We start from the raw sequence: 24,195 nt of genomic DNA, 5'->3' as shown, positions 1-24,195 counted from the left end.
GAGAAACCCGCAATAACGTGCTGTGTTTTGCTGGAAACGGTTCGCGTACGGTCCGCATACGATTCCTATTTCAACCGCGCGCGAACGCGGAGAGTCCGTAACGGATTGTGCGCGAATCACTTGTGACTTAAGAAAAATACGATCGTATAAAAAGATTACAGTCCCATTGAGAACTTCATGGTCCTTTGAAAATCTAACAGCCCATGAAAATGTTATGATCACCTCAAAACGTCATGACAAAAAATTTCCGTATCCCAAACAACACCTGTCTTGGCCGATTTTGACCGCTTTTTTTTCAAGGGCCCCTGCTCTTTTAATGGCCTGTTAATTTACCGCGTTACCATAAAAGTCCTAAAAAACCGAAACTTCCACTTACTTTGATGTATTTATCCCGGTCCATTCTCAAATGTTGATGATTGACACCCAGTGCATGCATTGTTTCATGGACTGCTATTCCTCTGCCATTGCCACATTGAAAACTCAAATAGACTGGATTTGCAGGCTCCACACGTCCAATGTAGGATAGTCCGCAGCTGTAAGAATCCACATATAACTCGGTTGGTACAACAGTTCCGGTTTACAAAATTTGAGTTTCTTAAAAAGTGTTTGGTACCACCGAATTAAAGATTTTGCACTCTTTTGCACCCTTGGGTTTTTACGTTAATTACCACAAACTTTTTGTACCATAGGAATAGTTTCCGTAAAAATTAGACATCCGGAATAGTTTGGATATCCGCAAAATTCTAAAAAATTTCTAGCTGAGCGTTCAAGGTTGTTTAATGTTGTCTAAATCTTGCAAATCATACAAGCACGCAATATCTCACGGTCTGTACGTTGCGTGTTCTTTTGTTGACAGAACAGCAGTGACAATGCTAGAGGCATTCCATGTATTTGGTCCTTATATTCCTAGTGTAGACAACGACTTTTTCCGTATTGTTTCTTTTTTCTTCAATTTTTTCTTTTGTCATTTTCTCTATCTACCATATTTCCTCAAATAAAAGCCGACCCGTACATTTTAAGTTCCATTACCCCGATTTTTGGGAAAGTTAGAAACATTTGACGACTACAGCGATCTTGTGATAAATAATTTATCAGTTGACAGATTATTCAATTCTCTCACAGAAATCGAGATAATTAACTTAAAGTGGACGGTTTGGGTAAGCTTTTAGTACAATTCCCTACTTACAAAGCTGGCGAGTTCACTTTCTGATAGTTAATGTGATTGCCTCTTGGTGGTGTAGCATAGTACTTGAACCGAATGCACGTCTTTTGCTCGATTTCTGAAATGGCTCCACGCACATCATTCTGATCCAAATTATCCAATGACGCATCAAATGTGTATGGAATTGGTGCTGTGTTAGGCCATTTTTGGACTACATTCTGCTCGAAAAATATGGAAGCGCGTTTGGCTTTGAAGGAACCCGGTTGGGGAATGGCGCCTTCTCCTCCTTTGCCCAACTCGTTGAGCATGAAATTCGCTTGAGCTTCAGTTAGAAGGAGATCCTTATCAAAGACTCCATTGTCTTCAGGGGCGACCTGAAAAAGAAATAATTTCATTGCAATCATTGGAATCCCCGTGCTCAATTTGAATTTTTAAATCTTACCACTCCTTTAAGTTGGGCTTTCTCTAATAATGCTTGTTTGAGTTGAAGGGTTCTATCAAATCTCATGTTCATTTTATCCGCAACATCAGTTCCAAAAACTTTTTTCTCAAAAGCCACTGTTGACTTCAATATGTCCTGCTTCATTTGCAAATTTTTCTGTAGTTGCGCCTTGCAGTTCACTCTTGAGCAAATGTCCTGAATTTGTTATTGGCACAGAGTTTTCTAATTTGGCATAATTACTTTTATATTATTGGTGAATTGTTGACTGATTTGTCCAAACTGCACAGCGATCCCATTCAATGCGCTTCTCAAGTCAGTGTTAATACCAGTAAGTGGATCTCGAATGTTAATGCTAAAATAAACCGTTAATTTAAAAATTATGAGATTACAACATACAATGGAACTTTAGGGAGCCATTTTCCACTATCCACCAGAATCCCATTAAGAATCGATCCAATATCATTGAATTGAGGAAGTTGTCCGCTGTAAACCGACCAAGCATATTCGGTATATCTAAACTAATTTTTCTAAACTAAAGAACTACAGTAACCCAATAACAAACATATGGCGTACCGACACTTGGGATGACCAGGGAATCGGCGGCAGAACCTTCTCGCATGTTGCTGCCATTCGTTTTGCGGCGGTGGTGGACCATGCGCCATCTTTCCCAGATCATTATTCACGTCGAGGCCTTTGGTTATTTGTCCGATTTGGTTCGTGAGCCCACTCACCATTCCATTTATATTCCCCATGATTTCACCGAATGGGCTTCCGGGGCGATTTCCCTAAATAATCTTTTTTTGGAACTTTACCTATTAAAGGAAATCTCAACACTTTGTAAGATCAAATTTTGATGAAAAATGTTAGGATAGTGTGAGGATAGCCTATCTAGACACTTCTGAGAATATTGTAATCTGATTGCCAGTTTCAGCAGAGTTGTATTCGTTTTAGTACCAAAAATGCTACTTCCAAAAATTCAACAAATTGAAAAAAAGTTGTTTTGAGAAAATGCTTGAAATGTGAAATTATATTAAATACTGAACATAACACAACACATTTTATCTTTTGAAACGACCTAGAAGTTGAAAAAATCATGTTTGAGATGGTTTTTGCACTGTAAACAAATTTTTGATACTCGAACTGATGTCACTCGACTGAAACGTTCAAGCGGACGCTGGTAAAATATCGAAATAGACAATTCTTAACCTATCGGAAACATTTTCATCAAAATCTGGGTTTACACGATGTTGAGTTTTCTTGTTAAAGGTCTCTCTTACTGGTTGAAAGTTTTGTGGTGGTGGTCCATTATTGAAACCTCCTCCTTGTCCTGAAGATTTATAAAAATTCGTAAATTTATCTTAAACGCTTACCTCCTCCAAAATTCAAACCCATTTGGTTCAAAAAATCAAACTGGGGCCAACCATTCGAACTACCAAATAGGAAAATAGCGGAAATAAATATAGAAAATCGCATCTTAGAAGGAGAGTGATTTAATGATGGAATAACAATATTGGTAGACTATCTTCAGGTAGGTACTATCTTATTTTTCGTCCTGATTTCGAAAACTTGTTGTCAGAAAAAAATTGGGATGGCAATCATTACACTCCCACCTTTGTTTTACACTTCCCACCATTTTCCAAAAAAAATAGGAAGTTGCGGGAATAAAAAAAGTTTGACAAAGGAATTAGTCATGGTCATCGTAGGGTCAATAAAATTCTGAGAACTTTATTTAGCTGATTGACTCATCCTTTTCTTGTAGAACTTGAACTTGATCTTCTGAATGAAATATTGAACGGAAAAAATGAATTTTTTTATTTCCTGGTTAAAGAAACCCGAAATTTTTTATGTCGGCAAACACAAGAGAGACACACAAACGGAAAAAGGCAGAGATCCGCACAGAGGAGAAAAAAGAAGGCAAGTGTGTGTGTGTGTGTCTCCCTCACACTCTTGTCATTTGGAAAAGACATAGGAAGTTTGTGGCGCGTTCGTGGTGTAATGGTCAGCATGGATGCCTTCCAAGCATTCGACGGGGGTTCGATTCCCCCCGAACGCAGATTTTTATTTTATTTTTTTATTTTTTAAAACTCATTGTTGATTCAAAATTAAGCATGCGGAGAGTTGAATTAGTGCATTATTGCACATGATCTGCACGCTTCAATCATAAGCTGAATCATTAACACGTGGGCAGAAAATATCAAAATTACAAAATTAAACTTCAAGTCATGTATTTTTCAAACAGTTGTTGATTGTGATCACATCAACCGGAAACAAGAGCAAATAAAAAAGTTGATTGTAAGTTTTCTTGTCTTTTAATTAGTGAATCAATTTTTTTAATTTTTAAAAATATCCCAGAAGTTAGAAATTCCAAAAATTCCAATATTGAAAAAAATAAAAAATCCCATTTTTATTTTTGAAATTTCTAATAATTCTAAAATTTCGAGAACTGAAACATCCCAATTTGAACAGCCCAAAGTTTTGAAAATTCTAAAACTTCCGAATTTTCAAAAAATTTAGAACATTCAAAATTTTTGTAAATTCAAAAATTTAAGATCAGCCTGTTTAATATGTAATTCTGCAAAGTATTGGATTTATTACAATTAACTTCTAGAATTTCACCTGCACGCGAAAGTTGAAATCGGTTATAATTATCTGTAGCTGTTTTCCATTCAACAAAAAATTGAGTAGACTTCTCGAATGTGCTGAAACTGTTTATATTCTTTTTAAATTTCATTTGATGTCTTGATTTTTGATAAAGATGGTTCAGGAGCAGGCTGTTCAAAAAACGCCATTAAAAAAAAAAACAATAATAATATTTTTTCGATTTCTGAGTTTGAAAAAACTGGCAAAATAACTTTCCCGATTTTGAGGTCCGAAGAAATTCAAAAACCCTTTTTATAAGATTTAAGTGAAAAGTATTAGATTGTTCGGAAAGTCCTTTCCACGTTTGATATGTTGTTTTCAAACTTCGTTTTCTTGAAGGGGGTAAAAGCGAGGAAGTTGTCGTTTTATCAGTATGCTGGTGAGGTCTAATAGTGTCTACACCCCAACGGAGATCATTCTCCTCTTTTCGTGCAGTGAGATATGCCCACCGTTTTCGCCTCTAATAATTTCCATTTTTGGACTACCATTTTATTTGTATTTCTATCTGACCTCAGATCAACTGAAATCAATCACCAATTTGTGGAGGTTAACAACGAAGATGCACCCTTTCGAACAAACTTCACAACCTAGATTCATCAATTTGAAAAATGAAAATTCTCGTTGGACGAAAATCCCCCTCCAAAAAAGCATTCGGGCTCAGATTTGGACTCATTAAAAACCGGGATTGAAAGGGACCCGTCTCAAACTGTGCGGGATATATCAAGTACATTAGTGGCAAGCGTTTCGTCAAAAAGCCATAAATTGGGAACATTCGGCAAAGTAAAAAAGTGGGAAGATATGGATCACACCTCTTCGCTCAATGCAACTTTGTTTCATGTGTGGGCACCTGTTTGAATATTCTCATCCTGCGTTGCACACATGATTGTTGAAGTTAAATCATTACTAGTGGCGATAAATGGGTAATGTATGATTACTATAAACAACAATCCAAGTTTGTTGACAAAGGCACTCAACCACCAGACGTCCCGACACGTGAAATTAATGTTAAAAATGGGATGTTTTCGGCATGGATGTCTACCAAGGAGTGGAGTATTGGGAGCAGCCAGATAATGGTGTTACTTTTATGACCGACACCTATTTTTGTCAGGTGACATAACTCAGACTCCATGTGGATCTCCATTGGAGAGAAACACAAAAATTTATTTTCAAAATCGAAATTCGCAACCTCATGCGGGAAGGAGAACGGAGACTGATCTCACTGGATACGGCTAAACGGTTCTGTCTTATCTACAGTATAGTTCAAACCTTGTACTGTCTGACTACTCCCTATCCAGCCATTTCTACCGGCATCTTGATTGAAAAAAATTCACTTCAAAGCATGATGTCAAAAATGGGTTGACCTGATTTTCAATGCGCTGTGACCGGAGTTTTGGAAGGAAGGTATCCACAATTTGGTGGGCCGTTGGCAGATAGTCACTGATAACAATGGTCATTATCTTCAATTTATCAGACATCGTCTTGACCTTTTTTATATCCAATGAATCTGACGCTAAAAATGGAAAGGACTTTCCAAACCCATGAAACGACCTCAATGACAGCATTGCCTAGCTTTTTGCCTAATTACCATAAACACCAACAAAAGCCCCGCCACCCATGACTTCCGAATTTTTCGTCTTTTAAAACAATGGGTAAACAAAGTCGACAAATTTCAAATGTTTCCTTATTTTTCCCAGTTTACTACATTCTATCTTCTGCCTCCAGTCCAAAAAATTTCAGCTTCTTTTCACTCATTCCATCCTCCTTTCTTGTTCTCCCACTAACAAAACAATGCGCGTACATAAATGATGACAAGGCAATAAAATTGGAGAGACTTCCATTTCTTCTTGTCCCATTTCTCTAGAAAAAACTTTTTTTGTGCTATACTCAACTCGAAACACAATTCCTACTGTCAGTCACTCATCTCTGTGTGACAAATTTGTCGCGACGTCGTCTTCTTCATTTAATTTCCAACATTCATATATGTCGCTGACAGCTTATATCCTAGCTTATGTTTTAAGACTTGAAGGGCTGTGCACTTGGCTCATTCGTCCTCTCTCCCATGCTTGGAGACATGAAGCGATTTATCAAAAGGAAACATACAACGTTTTTGTGGTGCGCATATTTTTTGCCTTAAAACCTAATAAATTCTTAATTGAATCATATATAGCAGTGTCCACAAGAGGGTCTCCTTGCTTCCTAGCCTTTCCTTATTTATTTACTCGGGTGGGTCTAATATCTTTAACAATGCCAAAACATGTAGTCGTCCGGAAGGTTTAGTCGTTTCCCTATCCAAAAAAAGCTGAAAGCAGCACGCCTCATAAATTTAGCCAGCTGGCTATATCTTTTTCATGATTTTCTCGTGAAGAATCTGTTTTGATCTTTTCACTCTTCCCAAGTTTTTTGTTAGAAGAAAACCTTTACCCCAAAAACAATAAATATGAATTTATGACGTCTGCGACTTAAGATATCAGGTGAAACAGAGAGATTCGAGAAATCCATTAGTGCTCGCCTACTTCTCGTGTGATATGACTTTTTTCATGAATTCATTCTTTGTTCGTGAGAACCTGAAAACCTCTAAACTAGAAAATGATTTTATTGGCTCATTTTTAGAGGAAAAGTCTCCCTCTAGAAAGCGTATTCTTAACGAGAGGACCTCAAGTCCTTCAGGATAGGTTAAGCATAGCCTATCTAAACACTTGTAAAAATTTAATAATCCGCTCGAAAGTTTCAGCCGAGTTTAATTAGTTTCAGTACCAAAAATGGCTTTTTTAGTGTAAAAACAGTAAGTTTTGAAGACGATTTTCTCAATTTTTAGGACAAATTTTTCGAAATTTTTGATCGCAGAAGAATTACGAACTGCAAATTTAAACTCGATCTATTTTTAAAAATTGTGGTGTGGCAGGTCTAGAGCAAGGAAAAATTTCAGCATTTTTATTTAGTTTTTTACAGATTCCAAACGATTCTAACGAGGTTTAAAAAAATAATAGGTTCTTTTTCCAGAGAAAACATTCCAAAAATGTCAATCATCCACATTTTTTCTAGAAAAACAATAATTTCAGTTCAATAACTCAAACAAAAACCGCAACATATTTTCTATATTTCGGATGAAAAAAAGCTCAGATACATAAAAAAAAATCTTCTTTGGAATCAAAAAATTATGCAAAAATGCGATTTTTGAGAGTTTTCAATTAAAAAAAAATACTTATTGGATAAATCTGATTTTTTAATTAAGAATTTGAGAATATCGTCTTTAAAACGCGAATTTTCATCCTAAAAATGAGATAACCCGGCTGAAACAACTAGCGAGCAGATTCTAAAAACTTCAAAAATGCCTAGATTGGCTATCCTTAACGTATCCAAAATTTTTTATTAAAATCTGGATATCAAGATTCCCATGTAAACTACAAAACTGATTTTTTTTCGGTTCACTCCTAGCAGGAAGTCTTTTCGCTAAGAAGCGAAGAACAAAAACCAGTTTCCATTTTTTTTTCTATTTCCGGAGCCCTTTCTTATCCCATCTTTTTTGAAAAGTTCAGTTCACACCTTTTCCGTGTCACTAACCATATATTTTCCCCATGAATAATTCCAAATAACCAAGTGGTGTTGCTCCTTATACACATCCACAACTTCTTCGAGAAAAGAACAAAACGATAGGGGTGGTGGAAAAGCTCCCCATCCACCCCTTTTTTGTTCCCTATTATTCTCGCTTTTTTGCACCCCATTCCTATCGCCCCAAATCCGTTGCTTCCTTCCTGTGTGCACTTTTCTTGCCCCGGTCATGAAACTTTTTCGTGTCCATGCTCTCACTCATAAAAAACACAGCGCCTAACTATAATTGAATTTGGGTAGAGGACATACAAGACTCCCATCCTAATCCGTTTTTAGCCAAAAAAAAACTTGGTAGGGGCTTGAGAAGAGACGGAAATTAGAATTGACGCGGCGCTCTGTGTTGCTTGGGACCTTCCCGCTTTTCCTACTAATTCGTTCGCTTTTGACTCAAACCTAGACGCCTACCAAAATTTCCTCATTGTGTACTACGTCTTTTCTCGTCTATTGAGACACACGATGAGCTTAGACCGGATGCTCTCGGAAGCAACAATAACGTCCAATCACACAGAGAAGAAAAGGATCCTTGGCGTCTAGGTCCTCCTTTTGTTGAGATTCTATAGCGATTAGTGTGTTCCGATGTTCTTTTAATTCTCTACTCCTTTTTCTTCATTTGGTATGTATTTTCAAGAACTTTGAATTTTCAGGGAATGAAACTTCAAAACTTTATACCCGATGTCATATTTTTAGGATGTCTGGCAGTGTTCACAAAAGCGGGTGAGGATGAAATATGAAATTTCAAACGGGATTTTAATGTTAAAGAATGAATTTCAGAACCATATCTAACCATCTGGAACTATGTTCACCACAAACGTTATGGATCTTTTCCTGAAGAAGTAAGACTTTTTTTTCTGAAAAAACTAAGTTTTATCAATTTTAAAATCTTCTTTTTTGAGGACCATATCAGTCTTGTCTACATGCTCGGTGGCAATTTCATGACCCGTCTCATGTTCATGCAACACTTCAAAAGTGTCTTGAGCTACTCAGATCACTACTTCCGATTGTATTTTATTGTGGACGATGATAACATGCAAGATGTTCAAGATCTTATGGCATCGTGGAATATTTCTAATTGTGAGTTTTTTTAAAGTTACAGTACCTACAAAAACGTACTTTTCCGTTGATTTCCGTTATTTTCAAGAGTATGGAGCTAGAATTTTGAGTTTCCTTTCGACTTGAGAAGTTTGGAGATTATAAAACAGATCTAGATTGAAAATTTCGAATTTTTCGAGAATTTCTAGTTTTCCAGCTAGTCACTAATTTCTAAAAGATACCTATTTTTCACATTTTTAGTACAAATACGGGCCAAAAAGGGGTATTTCAGAAATCGGCAATTAGCTGTAAACCTGAGAACTTTTAAAAAATTCTGATAAGGGAAAATTTCTAATCTAGGTCTGTTTTACACACACAGAAATTTCAAAGTGCTCGAAACTTTAAGAGCCGAGTGCTCCTGAAAATGGTCAATGTAGTCGAAAATCAACTAAAAATTATGATTTTTCAATATTTTAAAGACCGGTACTGTATATATTTTAAGCTATATAAAATTTTTAGGTGATTGGTTTTTCTACAATCTCACCGAGTATGAGGATCGCGTCAAATGGATTCCCAACTCTCATTATTCAAAGTACTACGGATTAAGCAAACTTTTGATTCCAGAAATTCTACCGGATACTTTGGGGAAGGTACAGTAGTCCTTTTTATTCTTAATGCTGAGAAACTTTTTTTTTCAGATAATGTTTGTGGATATTGACTTTGTATTCCGCACGGACATCTTCCATTTATGGCAAATGTTCCGGAATTTTGACCGAAATCAATCTTTGGGAATGACGGAGAATTTATCGGATTATTATTTGAACAAAAATGGAAAGAAGTCGGTTTGGACTGCAAGGGTGAGTAATATGTAGAAGAACATGAAAATTTAATTTATTTAAAAATAATAATAACGCATGCAAATAATAAATTAGCTAACTTGGCAAGTTATCCATATCCGCATCCACAGCATCCACATCCGCATGGGGCCATCGTTGCGCCTGGAGCCATTGTAGCACAAGTCACACCGCATCCACAGCAACCGCATCCGCATCCGCAACCGTAGTAGCGCTTAGCACGGATCACAACTCCGTTTGATTGTCCTTCAGACCCAATATCGTCCATTGCAGCGGCAATAGGAGTATCGTTGTCAATGACGGCAAGGCCAGTTTCTTCCGGTTGGGGTTCATCATTGTTAATTTGAGCCTGGAAATTTCAATTTTGAATTTAAAAAGTTTAATTGAATATGAAAAATTACCTTTTCCTCAACTGCCACAACTTTGCTTTCGGAATCCAAAAGTGATCCGAAGAGGTTGGCGTTGGCAGCGCAGAAAAGGAGAGCAAGAGAGATGATTGTCAAACGAAGCATGTTTGTTGTTGTCTGCACCATCGGCACCTTGCACTTTTATACCCTTCCAATACGTCACTTATTGTTTGAACATGTGTTGAATAGATAATTAGCATGCGCATATTGAGCCATTTTTTTGACGGGAATGTGTTTCAGGGACGTGGATTCAACACAGGGGTGATTATGATGGATTTGGATAGACTCAGAGACATGGATTTCAAAACCAAATGGAGAGCGGTGGCTAACAAATATTTGAGAATACATGGAAAAACTACCATGTCGGATCAGGTAGGCAAACATTGGGTTGTTATGGCATGAAGGAAAACAACCAATTTACATTTGATGCAGATCTGTGATTTATCGTGAAACTTGAAAAATGTATCAATTTACACATTTTTGATTTTTTGCGTAATAGCCAAAAAAATTGACATACTTGACAATGTTGGGGCTTTTCTATTTCAGCTTTTCCGGTAACCTGTATTTGAAATTCAAAAATTCGGGTGCTAAATTTTTGGAATATACACTTTTATAAGTTTTTATGGATGCTGCATCAAATGGCATTAGCTGTTTTTTGTATTCTAGAAGGTTTTTTGAAAACCTCAAAAAATGGGATTGGTGATATTATTATGACGCGCACTGTACATTAATAGGTTCACGGTTTCATTTTCTTTCAGGACATTTTCAACGCCTACCTCTACGAATATCCACAAGAAGTCAAAACCCTTCCATGCGCTTGGAACTATCAACTTGGAGTTCTATCGAAATCCGATAAGCTTTGTTTTGAAGAACCTCAAGCCCTGCATTTTAACTCGCAGAACAAAACGGTTAGAAAGAACTATCTGCTCTACAATGCCGTTCGGAAGGAGATTGATGGAATTGATGGAACAGAGCTACGCAAACGACGATCGCTGGTTTCCACACATCCAGCACCCAGCTCTCCAACACCTTCTAAAACCAACACATGTGAACAATTCCTACCATTACAAAACTTCCGAGTCCTCCCGAATGCTCTAGGAAAAATCAAAGAGAATCCAGAATTATGTCTGGTCACGCAATTTTCCAAGGATCGTCTCCACAGTTTTGTGAAAAACGCAAGGAAATGGAATCGCCCAATTTCTGCAGCAATTTACGGGAAGGATTCAGATTTGGTAATTGGTTTAATTTGAATCCAAATTTTCAAATTTCAAAAAAGAATTACAGGCTGAAATCGCTGATGTTATAAAAGCTCTAAACCGCTCAGATATTGCTATTCACATGGTGTTTGAGGAAGAATCGACGTATCCGATCAACTTTTTGAGAAACGTAGCTATTAACCATACTGAATGCGTGAATATGTTGCTGGCAGATGCTGATTTTATAATTTATGGAGGTAGAGGGATCTAGATTTTCAGAAAGGGTGATATTTGAGTTTCAGATTACAAAGAGCTGGAAGACCAGGCTAGAAACTTAACTGAGAAAGAGGTTTTGGTAATTCCTGCATTTGAAACTACAAATGCTTCGATGACAGATGTTTCTAAGTTCCCGCAAACCAAGAAAGATGTGGTTTTGTCGTTTTTCAATAAAACAGTGAGTGATTTTTGTCTTATCAATTAATTATCAAAGGTGTGACGGACCAATGAAAAATCGTTGAATTTTTCAATTTCACTGCAAAGCCTGTTATAGAAGAGTCCCCATAGTTCCTATTTTAAAGCGTTTCCTTCTGATTTTGGTAAAAAATAGACTATATTCACAAACCATTTATTTTTGTTTTGAATGTTATAGAGAAAATTTCATTAGTTTGCCATTTTCTCATATCTCTGTAATGTTCACTGGAAAATCACCATCTCTGGAGTCCTGTAAAATATTCCAGAAGTTTTCCGGTTTTCTGGAAAGTAAAAACTATACTAAACGTTGAAAGATATCAGTTTTACGACTTACATTATTCATTTCTCACTCCAAGCTGACGTGGTATGCCATTGATAACCAAAAAGTGTCAAAAATGCCAAAGTTTGCACTTAATTTAGAGTTGTGTTACTTTGAAAACGATCAACTCGCTTAGTTCGGTTTATACAAAGAAGTTGTCAATTGTAAAAATGAAGCTCTAGTTTTCTTCTGTATACTCTGGAATGTTTTGTCCAGCAGAGCTATTCTTGACAAATTTTATAGAACTCCGAATTTGACTACAGTAAGCACTCTAATGAAATGCCCCAAACTGTTGACTTTGAGCCAGTTTTTCTCCTTTCTTGTAAAAGATATCAGAAAATTGTCATTTGATAAAATACGTGTTATATTTCGATGCACCTTCCGTTAGTTAACTACTATTTGATATCTTCCACAGGAACCGAGATAAATAAGCTGAAAGTTGAGATGTAGGATGAACATTCTATTAGAGTGTTTACGGTATCGTTAACCTAACAGTTTGAAACATGATATTCTTATTAGCAATAAAAGTTACTTTAAAGGTAAAAATAATGTTAAACCCCTTGCGAATTTTTTTTACTTTACCGAAGACTATTTTGAAGGTGCAAATGTTCCGTGGGAAATCTTGGCCAAATGCACACAACGCAACAAATATCGTCGAGTGGATTGCAGCGGAACATGTCTATTCGGTATTTTATATGCAATGGTTCAACAAAACTTTTTATTCTCCAGGTCAACTACAACCGAAACTACGAACCCTATTTTATCATCAAGAAAACAAGTTTCCCAATGTATGATTTGCGTTTCGGCGGCTATGGATGGAATAAGGTGACCCACGTTTTGCACCTGCGCATGTTAAAGTAAGATACAATTCACGCTAACATATAAACTATACATTTTTCTCATTTTCAGCTTCAAGTTCCTGGTCTCCCCGTCCAGCTTCATGATTCATCAAGACCACACCATCTCTGAATCGCTTGTTCGTTGGCGTCAAGATTCTCACTATCAAAAGTGTCTTCACGACTTGAAATATCAGTTTCTCCGAGAAACTGCTACAATGCTTGGTTTTGAGCTACATGACTAGCCGCTTTCAATTTATGAAAGTCAATTTCTGACTATGAAACGAACGATTAGAGAATGTGTAACTGTCACCGGTTGTAGCTGAAATATTTTATTATTTTATACGTAGAAACCTATTTGTTTTTGTACTTGATTAACTGACATTTTCTGGATGTTAATCAAATATTGGTATCCAATAAAGATTAACTTTTCTGGGATAAATATCACATTTTTTCACTTCACAAGACTTTGTGAACCCAGAGTTCAACTCCAAGATAAATTGAAAATAGCCTATCTAAAAACCTCGAAAAAAAATTTAGAATCCGCTCGCCTGTTTCAGCCTAATTATATCAGTTATAAAACCAAAATTACGTTTTTAGTTCTAAAAAATAAACGATTTTCAAGAAACTTCCCAGAAATGGAAAAAATCAAAATTGAAAATTGCTGTTTTTGTAATGAAACGCGATTTTTCATACTGAAACTGTAATTTGGATGAAACTGGTAAGCGGATTCTAAAATTTTCAGAAGTGCCTAGTTATGTAGCCTGTTTCAAGATTTTTATCAAAATCTGGGTTTACAAGGTGTTGAGGTTCCCTTGTCTCACTCTTTAAGAAATTCCAATATTTGCATTTTGCCGTCTCCAGACAATTTTCTCTCTTCTTCTTCAAAGCACATAACGGCTACATATTATTGACACGGAAATTTGAGAGCAGGCGTTTCTCGATATTTCTTCCTCCATCTCCTTCTTTTTGATATCTCCTCATCACCAGTTCCGGTTGAAATATAGAACACACGCTCAAACACTTATCAATAGCATTTCAATTTTTTCCCTGCCGTCACACTTACATTTTCGATTTGAATATTCGTTCAGAAGTTGAACTTGGTAGCAGTCATTTTTTATGTATTTTTTTCTGGCTTATTACAGGTTTTGAATAAAAATTTGAAAAATATGTTCTGTTTATTTATTTTTCTTCTCCTTTCGTTTTTTTTTGTCTATCATGTACTGTAGCAGAAACCGATTCACACTTTTCTGGTGCTATGTCGTTTTTTCGCTCATGACAGCACACGCACGAGTCTTACTAACCGGATTTGCATACAAAATGGGGGAAACGGGGCCTAGAAGAGACTATTTTTGCGCAAATAAGAACGTTCCGTTCGCGATAGGAAACCCCCGATTCGTTTTTCCGAATCTATTCTCATCATTTTCAGTCGTGAAAAGTGACAATGATGTCTAGAACCAACGCCAGCACCACGACCACCACCGACTCTAGCAGCAGTGATTATGAACCATCGAATACTGAGGTACTGTAGTTTTTAAGGCGGAAAATTGACGAAAGTTTCAGGGTGATACTAGTAGCAGTGAAAACGAGTACAGAAAGGAGAAACGTCTTTTCTGGAGTGATGGATTGGTGGCAAAAAACTTGGAGGTAAGAATTGAGCCCTATATTTTTGAAAATGAAAAATTGGAATAATTTTAGTTGGAAATCCCCAGATTCAATACTGTAGAGTCCGGTTATCTAGCAGATGATGAGGTAATGATTTTAGATTTTCTTTTGTTCTAAAAAATTGAGTTGTAACTGTTTTTAGAGCGACACAGAGGAGAAACCAATAGAGAAAATGGAAGTGAAATTGAAAAAACGGTCCAACGAGATGTCCAAATCGAGTAGTCTCTTTTTGAGCGATTCTGACGGATTTGAGGAGCGAGCTGTTTTGTGAAAAAAAACAAATTGTAAATTTTTTGTGATTAAAAGTGTCCTGATAAATGTGTGAATGATTGCGGTAGATTTTTTCTGAGTATTTTTTCAACAGTGAAAACTTTATTCAAGTTTAGTTTAAAAATTCAACAGATGGAATTTAATAAAGAAGTATAAAATGATATTTGAAAAATAACAGTTTGAGATTTTGTTATACATTATTTAAGATCAGATTGTTTGCAGAAGTCCCTTGTCTTGCACCAGACTTCGCCGTCCTGAAATCAAAAAATTAAGAATTTTGAAATTGATTTAAATTTGAATCATCTTGAAAGTAGTCAATTTCGAGTGCCAAAAAATCTTCTTTAAGATTTTTTCCAATGCTTGAAAAGTTTATACTTTACTGAAAATTACATTTTATGCTTGAATGAAATTTTAGTCAGATTTTGTTCTAATGGGATGATAAATATTGAAAATGCCTAATTATGTCCAAAATCAGAATTGAACCAAAAATGTCAAAATTTCTCTGAAAATGATATTTGTGTACATAACTTCTAACGCGGTTATCCTATTTTAATTTTCAAAAAATCATCAATTTCGAAATTCTAATTCTAACTTTGTTCAGTATATTCTGAAATTATCAAAATAATTGAAAAAACCTGAACTAATTTTCCAAGTCTTCAAAATGTACTATTTTCCACCGAATAACCGTCCTTGCTTCGATAAAACCCAACCAGAGCCGTCAAATTTGGGTTCAAACATCTCAATTTCTAAGACAGATTGGAGAAATTTGTCAACTGGTAAATTGTTTATCAAAGTATTCCCAACATTTTGTCGGTTGACAAATGTTAGATATCTTCTACAGGAATCGAGATATTTCAACTCAAAGTTAAATCTATCATGAAAACCTGCGTGAATGCAATAGCAAATCTAATCAGGATCTCCCAAATATTTCAAAAAAAAGTGTTCTCTCACATCGCACATGCATTCGATGCAAATATCATTCGCATGACTCCATCTATCTCCACTCTTCTGTTTCTTTCCCTCATCATGACAGCTCTTCTTGGGATGATGTCGTCTCTTCCGCCGTTTTGCCTTCTCATCGCCACCAATCGCATTTCGCGCCAAACTTGAACTCGATGAGCACATCGCATCGCAGCACGTAGTCCACATGTTCAAATTGATTTCCGGCAGCGCATCGCAGCTCTCATAGAATTGTGTGCTGTTTCCGTGATAGACAAAAATGTCGCGCTAGAAAAAATTGTGTGATGACGTGCGATGGAATTTTCGGAAATTTGAAAAAACCTGAATTCTATCAATGTCGTCACCGTTTGTGCATATGATCTTTGACAGTGTCACTTTTTTGATTTGTCGGAGTTGAGTCTTTGAAAACATCTCGTCGTTCTCATACCAGAACCTATCACCATCTCTCAGACGTTTGAATTGGTCGGCAATGATGCAAGCAAGTGTCGGACCCATCAAAGCGTCGGCAGTCCGTTTCTCGGTGACTCCACCGACCCAAAGATCAATGTTCTCTGCAGAGAAAAAAGATAAAAATAACTCGTGTGGTCAGTGATCGGAAAGAATTATTTATGCAATTTTATGATTTTTGAAAATCATAAAAAGTCACGGGGGAATTGACTTTCAAAACACACCAACCTGGAACTCCATATAGCGATTGTAACTTGGCGATGACGGTATCATTCTGCACGATGTTTTTCATATCGGCCCAGGTTTTGGGGACAGTAAGGTTACAGAATTTTCGGTACTCTGTCCAAGTGGGGAGACCATGGTCACGTCCTCTTTGGATGTTCAAGGCGGCTAAGTCAAGAGCAACCTGAAATATCAAAATAGGGTTTTCTGGTTTCCAGATTTTTTTTATCCAACCTCATGATATCGATTGAACAACTTCTCGGTCAACTCCTTGTTCAAAACTTGGTCCGGTCTGGGAAGTTTGATTGGAGCTGCGAACAATCCACGCAACAATGGATCTACACCACCTTCAGACACTAGTCTCTCAGGGGCGAAGAACGCCTGAAAGAAAATACTTAAAATAATTATATGCCGTATCAAATTTGAAAAGAAGCCCAACGGTCAAATTTCGCTCAATTATTCCAATTACTGAGAAATATTTCAAACTTTTGCCAACTGACAGATTATTTATCATGATATCACCCATACTTAATTACTTGGCGTAATTTCAATATCTTTCACAGGAATCGAGATAATCGAGCTTAAAGTTGAGAGTTTGAGTGAGCTTATGTTAAATGAAATATGTTATGTTGCTACAGTTATCACCCACATTATGTAATGGCAAATGTCCCTCCTTGGTTTCCTTGAAATCCTTATCGAAACGAAATAGATGGGTGTTAATGAGAGTGTGAGCGAATCTTAGGGCAGCAGTGGCAAACTCGTTGGCTATAGTTGGGTTTGTTTCTGGATTGTATCCTTTGTATTCTCCAATGATTGTGTCATATGTTGCCTTTCCAAGAATTTTAGGAAGCCAGTCGTTGTAGGTGATATGTTGGAGCATGGCGCCAATAATTTTTCGGGTTTCTGGAAATGCACAGTAATTTGACTAGCAATTTATTGTATTTGTTCTAATAGAATCCCGTGCTCGTTGATCTCTATTATCTCGGTTCTTTCAAAAGAAATCAAAACGATTTCAGCTGATAGGTTATTGACCGTAATATTACCAACATTTTTAAGTTAGCAATTTTTTGATATCTCTCACAGGGGAATATTACAAAATGGGACATTAGAACTTAAACGGTATCCGTGATAAATTCACCTTGGAAAATCGTCTCCCCATCCCAATTCTCATTAACCTCCAACAATTTTGAAGCGATTCGATTGTGTTCTCTCAGGAAGATGGTATGCATGCTCATGAGGCCCAGCTGCAAGAAGAAGATTTTGTGACCCCCTGCGATTACATCACCGCCACCACCAACCTGCTCATTTGCTCTTATATCTCCGGCGAGGAAACACTTAATTGGATTCTCGCGGGAGTAATTACGACGGCAATCCATGTCGGAATCTTTTTCAAATGGCATGTACGGTTTGTTAGCACTGCAAAGTGAGTCTGTTGCGTCAAAGAAAACGTCACCTGCTTCTTTATCGGTATACGATCTAGTGTGTACTTAATGGACTAACCTGGAGACAATATCGAACCGTAGCAATCCGTGGTCACTGTACAAATCTCTCAACTCTAATGCTTGTTCCTCACTGTTTCCGTAGATTCCCGAGGCGTCGAGATAGGAAGTCAAAAGATTCAGTTGGTCCCGATAAGTGACTCTTTGGAAAATAGGCGACGTTTCTCCACTTCCGCAGGCTGCTCCATTTCTCTCAAATTCCATGCAAGGATGTTTTTGGTAAAGTCCGGTGTGAAGTTTTGGGTCGTCGGCTTCTAATTGAATGTTGAAGCAGGGGTCCGCATTTTCACATGTTCTGTTACAAAATGCGCCTTCTTTATAACTATGGCGGGTTAGGGCAGGAGCAGTCAATGTGAGATCGTGGTCTGTAAAATAGATTTTTGAGAATTTTGTGAGGTCGGGGTTTTCAAGATGGCCTTTACGAAATTTCTGGAATGTTTTGAATATTGAGTTTAAAAATTTCGAGATTTAAGAATATTCTAACTTTCGCAAATATCGAAAAATTACAATTTTTTAAAATTTTCGATACTTTCGAAAGTCGGAAACTTCAGAATTGTGCAATTTTCAAAATTTTGGAATTTAGGAATATTTGAAATTTTATAGTATTCCGATTTTTAAAATTTTAAACTTTCGGAGATTTGAAATTTCACGATAATTCAATTTCCGTAATTTCCGAAAGTCGGAATTGTCAAAATTGAGCAATATTCCGATTTTTAAATATATGGAGTTTCGGAATTTTGGAATCTTCAGAATACTCCCATTTTCAAATTTTCAAAATTTTGTAATCTTCCGAATATTCCGATTTTCAAAATTCAAGGAATTCCTGAATCTTCATAATATTGCAATAAATCGGTTTTTTTACGGAAACTTGTAATCTTCATAATTTGGCAATATTCCGATTTTTGAAAATTCGGAAATTCGAAATCTTCGTAATTTTGCAGTATTCTGATTTTCTAAATATTGAACATTTCGAAAATTCGGTATTTTGGAATATTCCGATTTTAAAAATTTCGGATGTTCGGAATCTTGCAAATCTTTTGATTTTCAGAATTTCAGAGTCTCTGGAATTTCAGAATCTTTGGAATTTTTCAAAATTCAAATTTTGAAGTAGGAACCCCATTTTCTTATCACTAAAGTGCCTCAAATTCCAAAAAAGAAGTGGATAAAAATATTCTCATCGGAAATTCATTTCAAAAAAAATCTTTGGAGATATTTTTGTCAGAATTGCAAAATCCGTTCAGAACATCCCTAGTCTCATGTTACTATACACAATGAGGATTATAAATAACACCTGTATCCCCTTACCAATGAATTGTCCCCATTGCATAGTCATCGCACTCAAGTGACTATGTGGTGTGGTCTCGTCCGTACCAATAAGTACTCTTGACACTTTTCTAGCGTTTGGCACTTGGTATCCGTTATACATCTTTCCTTTTTCCCAACCAACTGGTGTATTGAATCCGTTCTCATATCGTGGAGGCAATAATCGAAGGAACGCCATCTCGGATACTCCCCACCACGGATTCTCCTGATTATTGCACTGCCCATCATACGATCTGTACTTGGAAAAGAAGCAGTAATCCTCACAGCTTTCAGCAAATTGGCCAGTTTGACATCCCGACTTTTCCATCAGAGTTTGAACATAGGAAACTGGTAGAACAGCTTCATAGGACACATTTGGAGAGATCATTTTGGCTTCGAATGCAAGTCCTGGAACAGAAGTTTGGATTTAATAAAATTAGATGTTTCTATTTTTACCATTGTCAATATGCATCTGAACTAGTCTAATACTTTCTTCGTAAATCTCTCTGGCTTTTCCCAAATCCACTTTTTTGAGATTGATCGCAAACTTGAAAAGTTTTCTGAGATCGTGTGGACTCTCAATTTTATCCATTTTCCTTTGATCTTTGGTAGAAGCCAATGCACTGAAAAATCAATTTTTTTCAAATTATCTCGGTCCCTAAAACGCTCACTTCTCCACTTTCTGCTTCGCTTCCTTGGCAATTTTTTCGATTGTTGAGTCATCAAGAAGTTTATCAACCTTCTCCGTCAGTTCGGCGCCAACCAGTAAGTTGGCAGTGGCCACCGCAGAACCAACACTGTTGACTGCTTGACACGTGAATACTCCTGAATCGTGGCGTGTGACTTTTTCAATTGTGAGTTCGATGTTGTTGTCGGAGATCTGAGAATATTTATTTTCATGAGTCAAAGGCGTTTAATGCTTAGGGAGGAAGGGTCTTACCGTATATCTAGTGTTTCTTCTTGGGATACGAGTTCCTTCAAACAGCCAAACCACATCTGGAGTTGGGAATCCTTTAGCATTACAGCGGAAGGTGACTTGTTGTCCGATGGTTGCGTTTGTGTTCATAGGAGCATCAACAATGACCGGTTGCTCACTGCAATTGTTTATAAGCATTTTCAGTAGCGTTCAATTAGTGTCAATTAGATACACAGTATTGTAATTTTCCGTTGATTTTCTGTGATTTTTTACCATTTTCAGGAGTTTGGAGCTCGTATGTTAAGTTTTCTACCATTTTTATCATTTTAAAGGGTGTAAAACAGAACTAGATTAAAAAATTTGACTTTACAGAATTATTTGAAAACTCCTAATTTTTCAGCTATTTGCCGATTTCTGAAAGACACCTGCTTTTTCACATTTTCTGAACAAAAACGAGCCAAAAAGAAATTTTTTTTAGAAATCGGAAAATAGCTGAAAAACTGACAAATTTCAAAAAATTCTGGGCATTTCAACTTTTCATTCTTGTTCCGTTTAGCATTTTTCGAAATTTTAAAACTGATCCTCAGCTGAAAAATACTTTTTTGTATATTTTATGCTGTATAAACTTATGAGCTTCAACCATTCTCATGACACTTGCCTCTCTTTCAACGACACCGTAAACATGTGCGCTTCCGATTCCTCGTCATTCGTCGCAATACATTTATACTGGCCAACATCGGTATTCAAAAACGGGAAAATTTTCAGAACCGACCCATTCTTTGAGAACTTGTGCTTCCGAGACTCCACTAACTTCTAAAAAACGCGAATTCAAAAAATGTTAGAATACATATCCAAAAAAAAAAGCGGCACAGTACCTCATTTCCAAACATCCAAGACATCACTGGCATTGGGTCTCCTTCAGCTTCACACATCAGTTCCGAAGTTTCGCCATCTCGAGAAGAAGTGTCTGCTTGTCTGTGGATAAACATGGATTGATGATCTGCTTCTGGCATTTCAGTGGTGACAAGCATCTTCTCAGTAGTCGTCATTTGTTCCATTGTAGTCGTTGTGGTCTCCATTGTAGTCGTTGTCTCCATAGTTGTAGAAGTCTCCATGGTTGTAGATTCCGTGGTACCTGCTTGAGCCTTCTTCAACGAATGGATTGACTGTTTTTGTCTGTGGAATGCGCATTGATAATTTCTAGTAAATGGTCCATTAGAGAGCAGAGACCCATCTTTGTCACGAGCAAAATGTGCAGTGTGTCGGGCTTCCTTGTTGCTGAAAAAGCAAAATTAAGAATTTCGTTCTAACGCTCTAACTTACTTCTCCAGAAAGACGGAATCATAGTGGTAGGGTTCCATTTCATTATTTGGACAGCTCATTTTAAACATCCCATCGTCAGTTTTACTAAACTCGGGTTTGGTGCATTTGAAGTCTTCCAATTCAAGCTGAAAATCGATTATTTGTTTTGCAACTTGATATTGTATAACTTACATTTTTAAAAACTTGATTGCGAAGATCCTTTGGGAAGAAACATTTTCCAATTACAAACGTGTTCCGATTTGAATAAGCCAAAAGAGCGTTAGCCATTGTTTTGAGTTGTATAAGTCTGAAAAGATCGTTTTTATGTACAAAATTGTGTGAAGGTTAACCACCTGCAGTCACAACTCCATGGATTTCCAGCCATTTTCACAGTTTTCAGCGTAGGGACCATTCGATTGGTAAAGAAGTCATGAGATAAAGTTTGAACACGGTTTCTTTGAAGGGAGAAGGTTTGGAGGTATGGGCTGTTGGACATTAACTTCAAAACATGGCATAAATTAAATTCCTGGATAACAAAAAAGTGAAACTCACGTCATCATCCAGTTTTGAAATGTCATTATGTGCCAGATTCAAGCTCACCAGAGCGTTAGGAGACGTGGAGAGTTTTGGAACGATTTTCACTTTGTTCCATGATAAATCGAGATACTTTAGGCCGGGAAAACCATCAATCACTGTCTAAATAAAAAATAAGTGGACAACCTTGAAGATTAAAAAACCTCTTCAACAGTTCTGATAGTGTTGTTTGATACATCAAGATACTGTAGATTTGGGAGACTATGGAAATCAGATTTCCTCAAGGAACTCAATAAGTTGTTGGAAAAATAGAGATTAGTGGTTGCAATAGGAATGTGTGATGGAATTGTTGTTAAACCTGAAAGATATCAGGATTACGGTATTAGAGAATATATTTACTTTTTCCTTCGCAATGAACATCTAATCCAGAGCACTGACATTCTGAAGGGCAGGCGATGGTGAACGGTAATAATACCAGAATCAAGGATGCTAAGCGCATACCTGAAAAATTTCAAATTGAAGTTTTAATTTGAAAGCAATCGAGACAAAAATAACTAAAATAAATTTTCAAAAATGGCTATTTGTATAAAATGAGAAAAAAACCCCATATGTTTTTTAAATAATTGCATCACTATTATCTTCTTTTATTCCAACAAAACTAAATTAATGAGCCAAGGACTAGAGTAATAGAATGGCTCAAAGACCGAATGAGCCCGAATGAGCTACTAGAGCACACCACAGGAGGGACCGTCATCGGCTCGGATCAAAAGATAAGGACCGCGAAGAAGAGAAAAAAGACCGACAAAAAGTAGACAGCCGCTACTACACAGCCACTGAAGACACCAGATGCCCCTCGCGCGGCCATATCAATTTTCTCTTTTGTCTCCTTCGTCTTTACTGCTTCCCATATTACTCTCATAGGTTTTTTCTACGTTTAACCTTTCCGTTCCGCCCATATCATATCATGTTGAACTGTTGCAAGAGAGATGAAGAATAAGAGACTATTTAGGTCTTGATTGATTGATTCCGTGCGCTAATTCAACGGTTAGGGTCGCCCGTCTGCTAGGGCAAGGGTGTAATATTACAATATCCAGTGATCCTCTAGGGTAATATCCGATATGGAAAGTGCCCCTAATTGCGTAATCGCATTGAGTCATCGACAAATGTTGGCCAGACACCCCTTTGGTGCTCGGCGGGTGGTCTCTGGGAGTTTTATGGTGGTGGGCAAGGAGAGCAACTGCCCAGATATCATATGGTGGCTTAAACCGTAAAACCACTTCCACGTCACTCGAGCAGAGCAGAGAGTGGCATTTGAATCTTTCGCGCTAAGTTGTTATTCTGTACGATACCGGATATAATTGTTGTTTATGTGTCCGGACGGCTGGTACCAGCGTATACCGAACCAACAGGTAATTACTGTAGTCTGTCCATTGTTTAGGATGTTTACCGAATTGGAAATAGTTTGAAAGCTATTAAAAGGATTTTAGACAAGTGCGCAGCTTTTTTTACAAGATATCTTTTTTGAATTTTCGATTTTTCCATTTTTCAAAAATGGGTTGCTTTCGTAAAACCTGTAAGAGAAGTGTCTCTTGACTTTTAAATTTGAACCTTATATCTCGGTTTCTGTTATATGTATCAAAAAACTGTCAACTGATGAAATGTTTTTCAGGATTTTGCCAACATTTTATTAGTTGACAATTTTTAGATATCTTTAACAGGAACGGGGATAAGAAAGCTCAAACTTGACGTTTTTCTATAAGGAGATACGGTATTGGTTTTTCGACTGGTTTGCTCATCAGATTTGAAGTTTTTTTTCGAACTTCATTTTTAGAATTGTTAAAGTTTTCTAGAAGTTCCTTTCATCTTTAAAAATTTAAAGTAACATTAATTATTTTACCGCATGATCTCTGATAGGAGATCACCCAAACTGTCTACTTTAAGCTCAATTATCAATAATTATAGCGTAATTTTGCCAACAGATAAAATGTCTGTGATATCATGGTTCATAATATGTCAGTTGATGAATTTATCATATCTCTCATAATAATCGAGGTAAATGAAATTAAAGTTGAGAGTTAAGGATGGCTTCTCTTATCGGAGAAACTGTAAAACT

General features: G+C 36.8%; 5 protein-coding genes and 1 non-coding gene across 6 annotated transcripts in view; 3 read left to right on the top strand and 3 right to left on the bottom strand.

Moving 5' to 3' along the window:
• Cbr-nas-10 overlaps window positions 1-3,077 on the bottom strand; it is a gene marked incomplete at both ends in the record, with an annotated part of 4,606 nt that extends 1,529 nt beyond the window's left edge. The window contains 9 exon segments of the mRNA XM_045239221.1: window positions 377-533; window positions 548-634; window positions 1,187-1,536; window positions 1,605-1,799; window positions 1,845-1,956; window positions 2,001-2,087; window positions 2,178-2,389; window positions 2,882-2,931; window positions 2,975-3,077. Of these exon segments, the coding sequence (XP_045096236.1) occupies window positions 377-533; window positions 548-634; window positions 1,187-1,536; window positions 1,605-1,799; window positions 1,845-1,956; window positions 2,001-2,087; window positions 2,178-2,389; window positions 2,882-2,931; window positions 2,975-3,077 (1,353 nt within the window).
• Window positions 3,078-3,585: 508 nt separating this feature from the next.
• CBG28409 lies at window positions 3,586-3,657 on the top strand. Its single transcript has one exon. It is a non-coding gene (tRNA).
• A 4,843-nt stretch (window positions 3,658-8,500) lies between these two features.
• On the top strand, window positions 8,501-13,210 carry Cbr-lge-1 (the record flags this gene model as incomplete). Its single annotated transcript, XM_045239220.1, has 12 exons — window positions 8,501-8,567; window positions 8,625-8,686; window positions 8,747-8,924; window positions 9,402-9,532; window positions 9,581-9,739; window positions 10,384-10,515; window positions 10,902-11,375; window positions 11,428-11,596; window positions 11,642-11,793; window positions 12,729-12,815; window positions 12,859-12,986; window positions 13,039-13,210. The coding sequence occupies 12 exons, from the start codon at window positions 8,501-8,503 to the stop codon at window positions 13,208-13,210; spliced, it is 1,911 nt and encodes a 636-aa protein (XP_045096235.1).
• On the bottom strand, window positions 9,828-10,248 carry CBG17540 (the record flags this gene model as incomplete). The annotated part of the gene is made up of 2 exons (XM_002644026.1): window positions 9,828-10,085; window positions 10,138-10,248. 2 exons carry the CDS (start codon window positions 10,246-10,248, stop codon window positions 9,828-9,830), a joined length of 369 nt encoding a protein of 122 aa, XP_002644072.1.
• A 1,202-nt stretch (window positions 13,211-14,412) lies between the features above and the next one.
• Window positions 14,413-14,901, top strand: CBG17538 (the record flags this gene model as incomplete). Its single annotated transcript, XM_002644024.1, has 4 exons — window positions 14,413-14,487; window positions 14,529-14,612; window positions 14,664-14,717; window positions 14,773-14,901. The coding sequence occupies 4 exons, from the start codon at window positions 14,413-14,415 to the stop codon at window positions 14,899-14,901; spliced, it is 342 nt and encodes a 113-aa protein (XP_002644070.1).
• A 196-nt stretch (window positions 14,902-15,097) lies between these two features.
• Window positions 15,098-22,581, bottom strand: Cbr-pxn-2 (the record flags this gene model as incomplete). The annotated part of the gene is given in 20 exon segments (XM_045239219.1): window positions 15,098-15,154; window positions 15,852-16,127; window positions 16,182-16,411; window positions 16,536-16,713; window positions 16,764-16,910; window positions 17,179-17,432; window positions 17,668-17,945; window positions 18,030-18,393; window positions 19,334-19,738; window positions 19,787-19,953; window positions 20,002-20,210; window positions 20,271-20,420; window positions 20,901-21,059; window positions 21,122-21,524; window positions 21,570-21,694; window positions 21,741-21,855; window positions 21,902-22,047; window positions 22,062-22,244; window positions 22,286-22,440; window positions 22,482-22,581. 20 exon segments carry the CDS (start codon window positions 22,579-22,581, stop codon window positions 15,098-15,100), a joined length of 4,101 nt encoding a protein of 1,366 aa, XP_045096234.1.
• Window positions 22,582-24,195: the final 1,614 nt, after the last annotated feature.

The sequence above is a fragment of the Caenorhabditis briggsae genome (genome assembly GCF_000004555.2).
Source record: "Caenorhabditis briggsae complete genome, chrX, whole genome shotgun sequence".
NCBI classification, from domain to species: domain Eukaryota; kingdom Metazoa; phylum Nematoda; class Chromadorea; order Rhabditida; family Rhabditidae; genus Caenorhabditis; species Caenorhabditis briggsae.
This window is presented reverse-complemented; position numbering and strand designations above follow the sequence as displayed.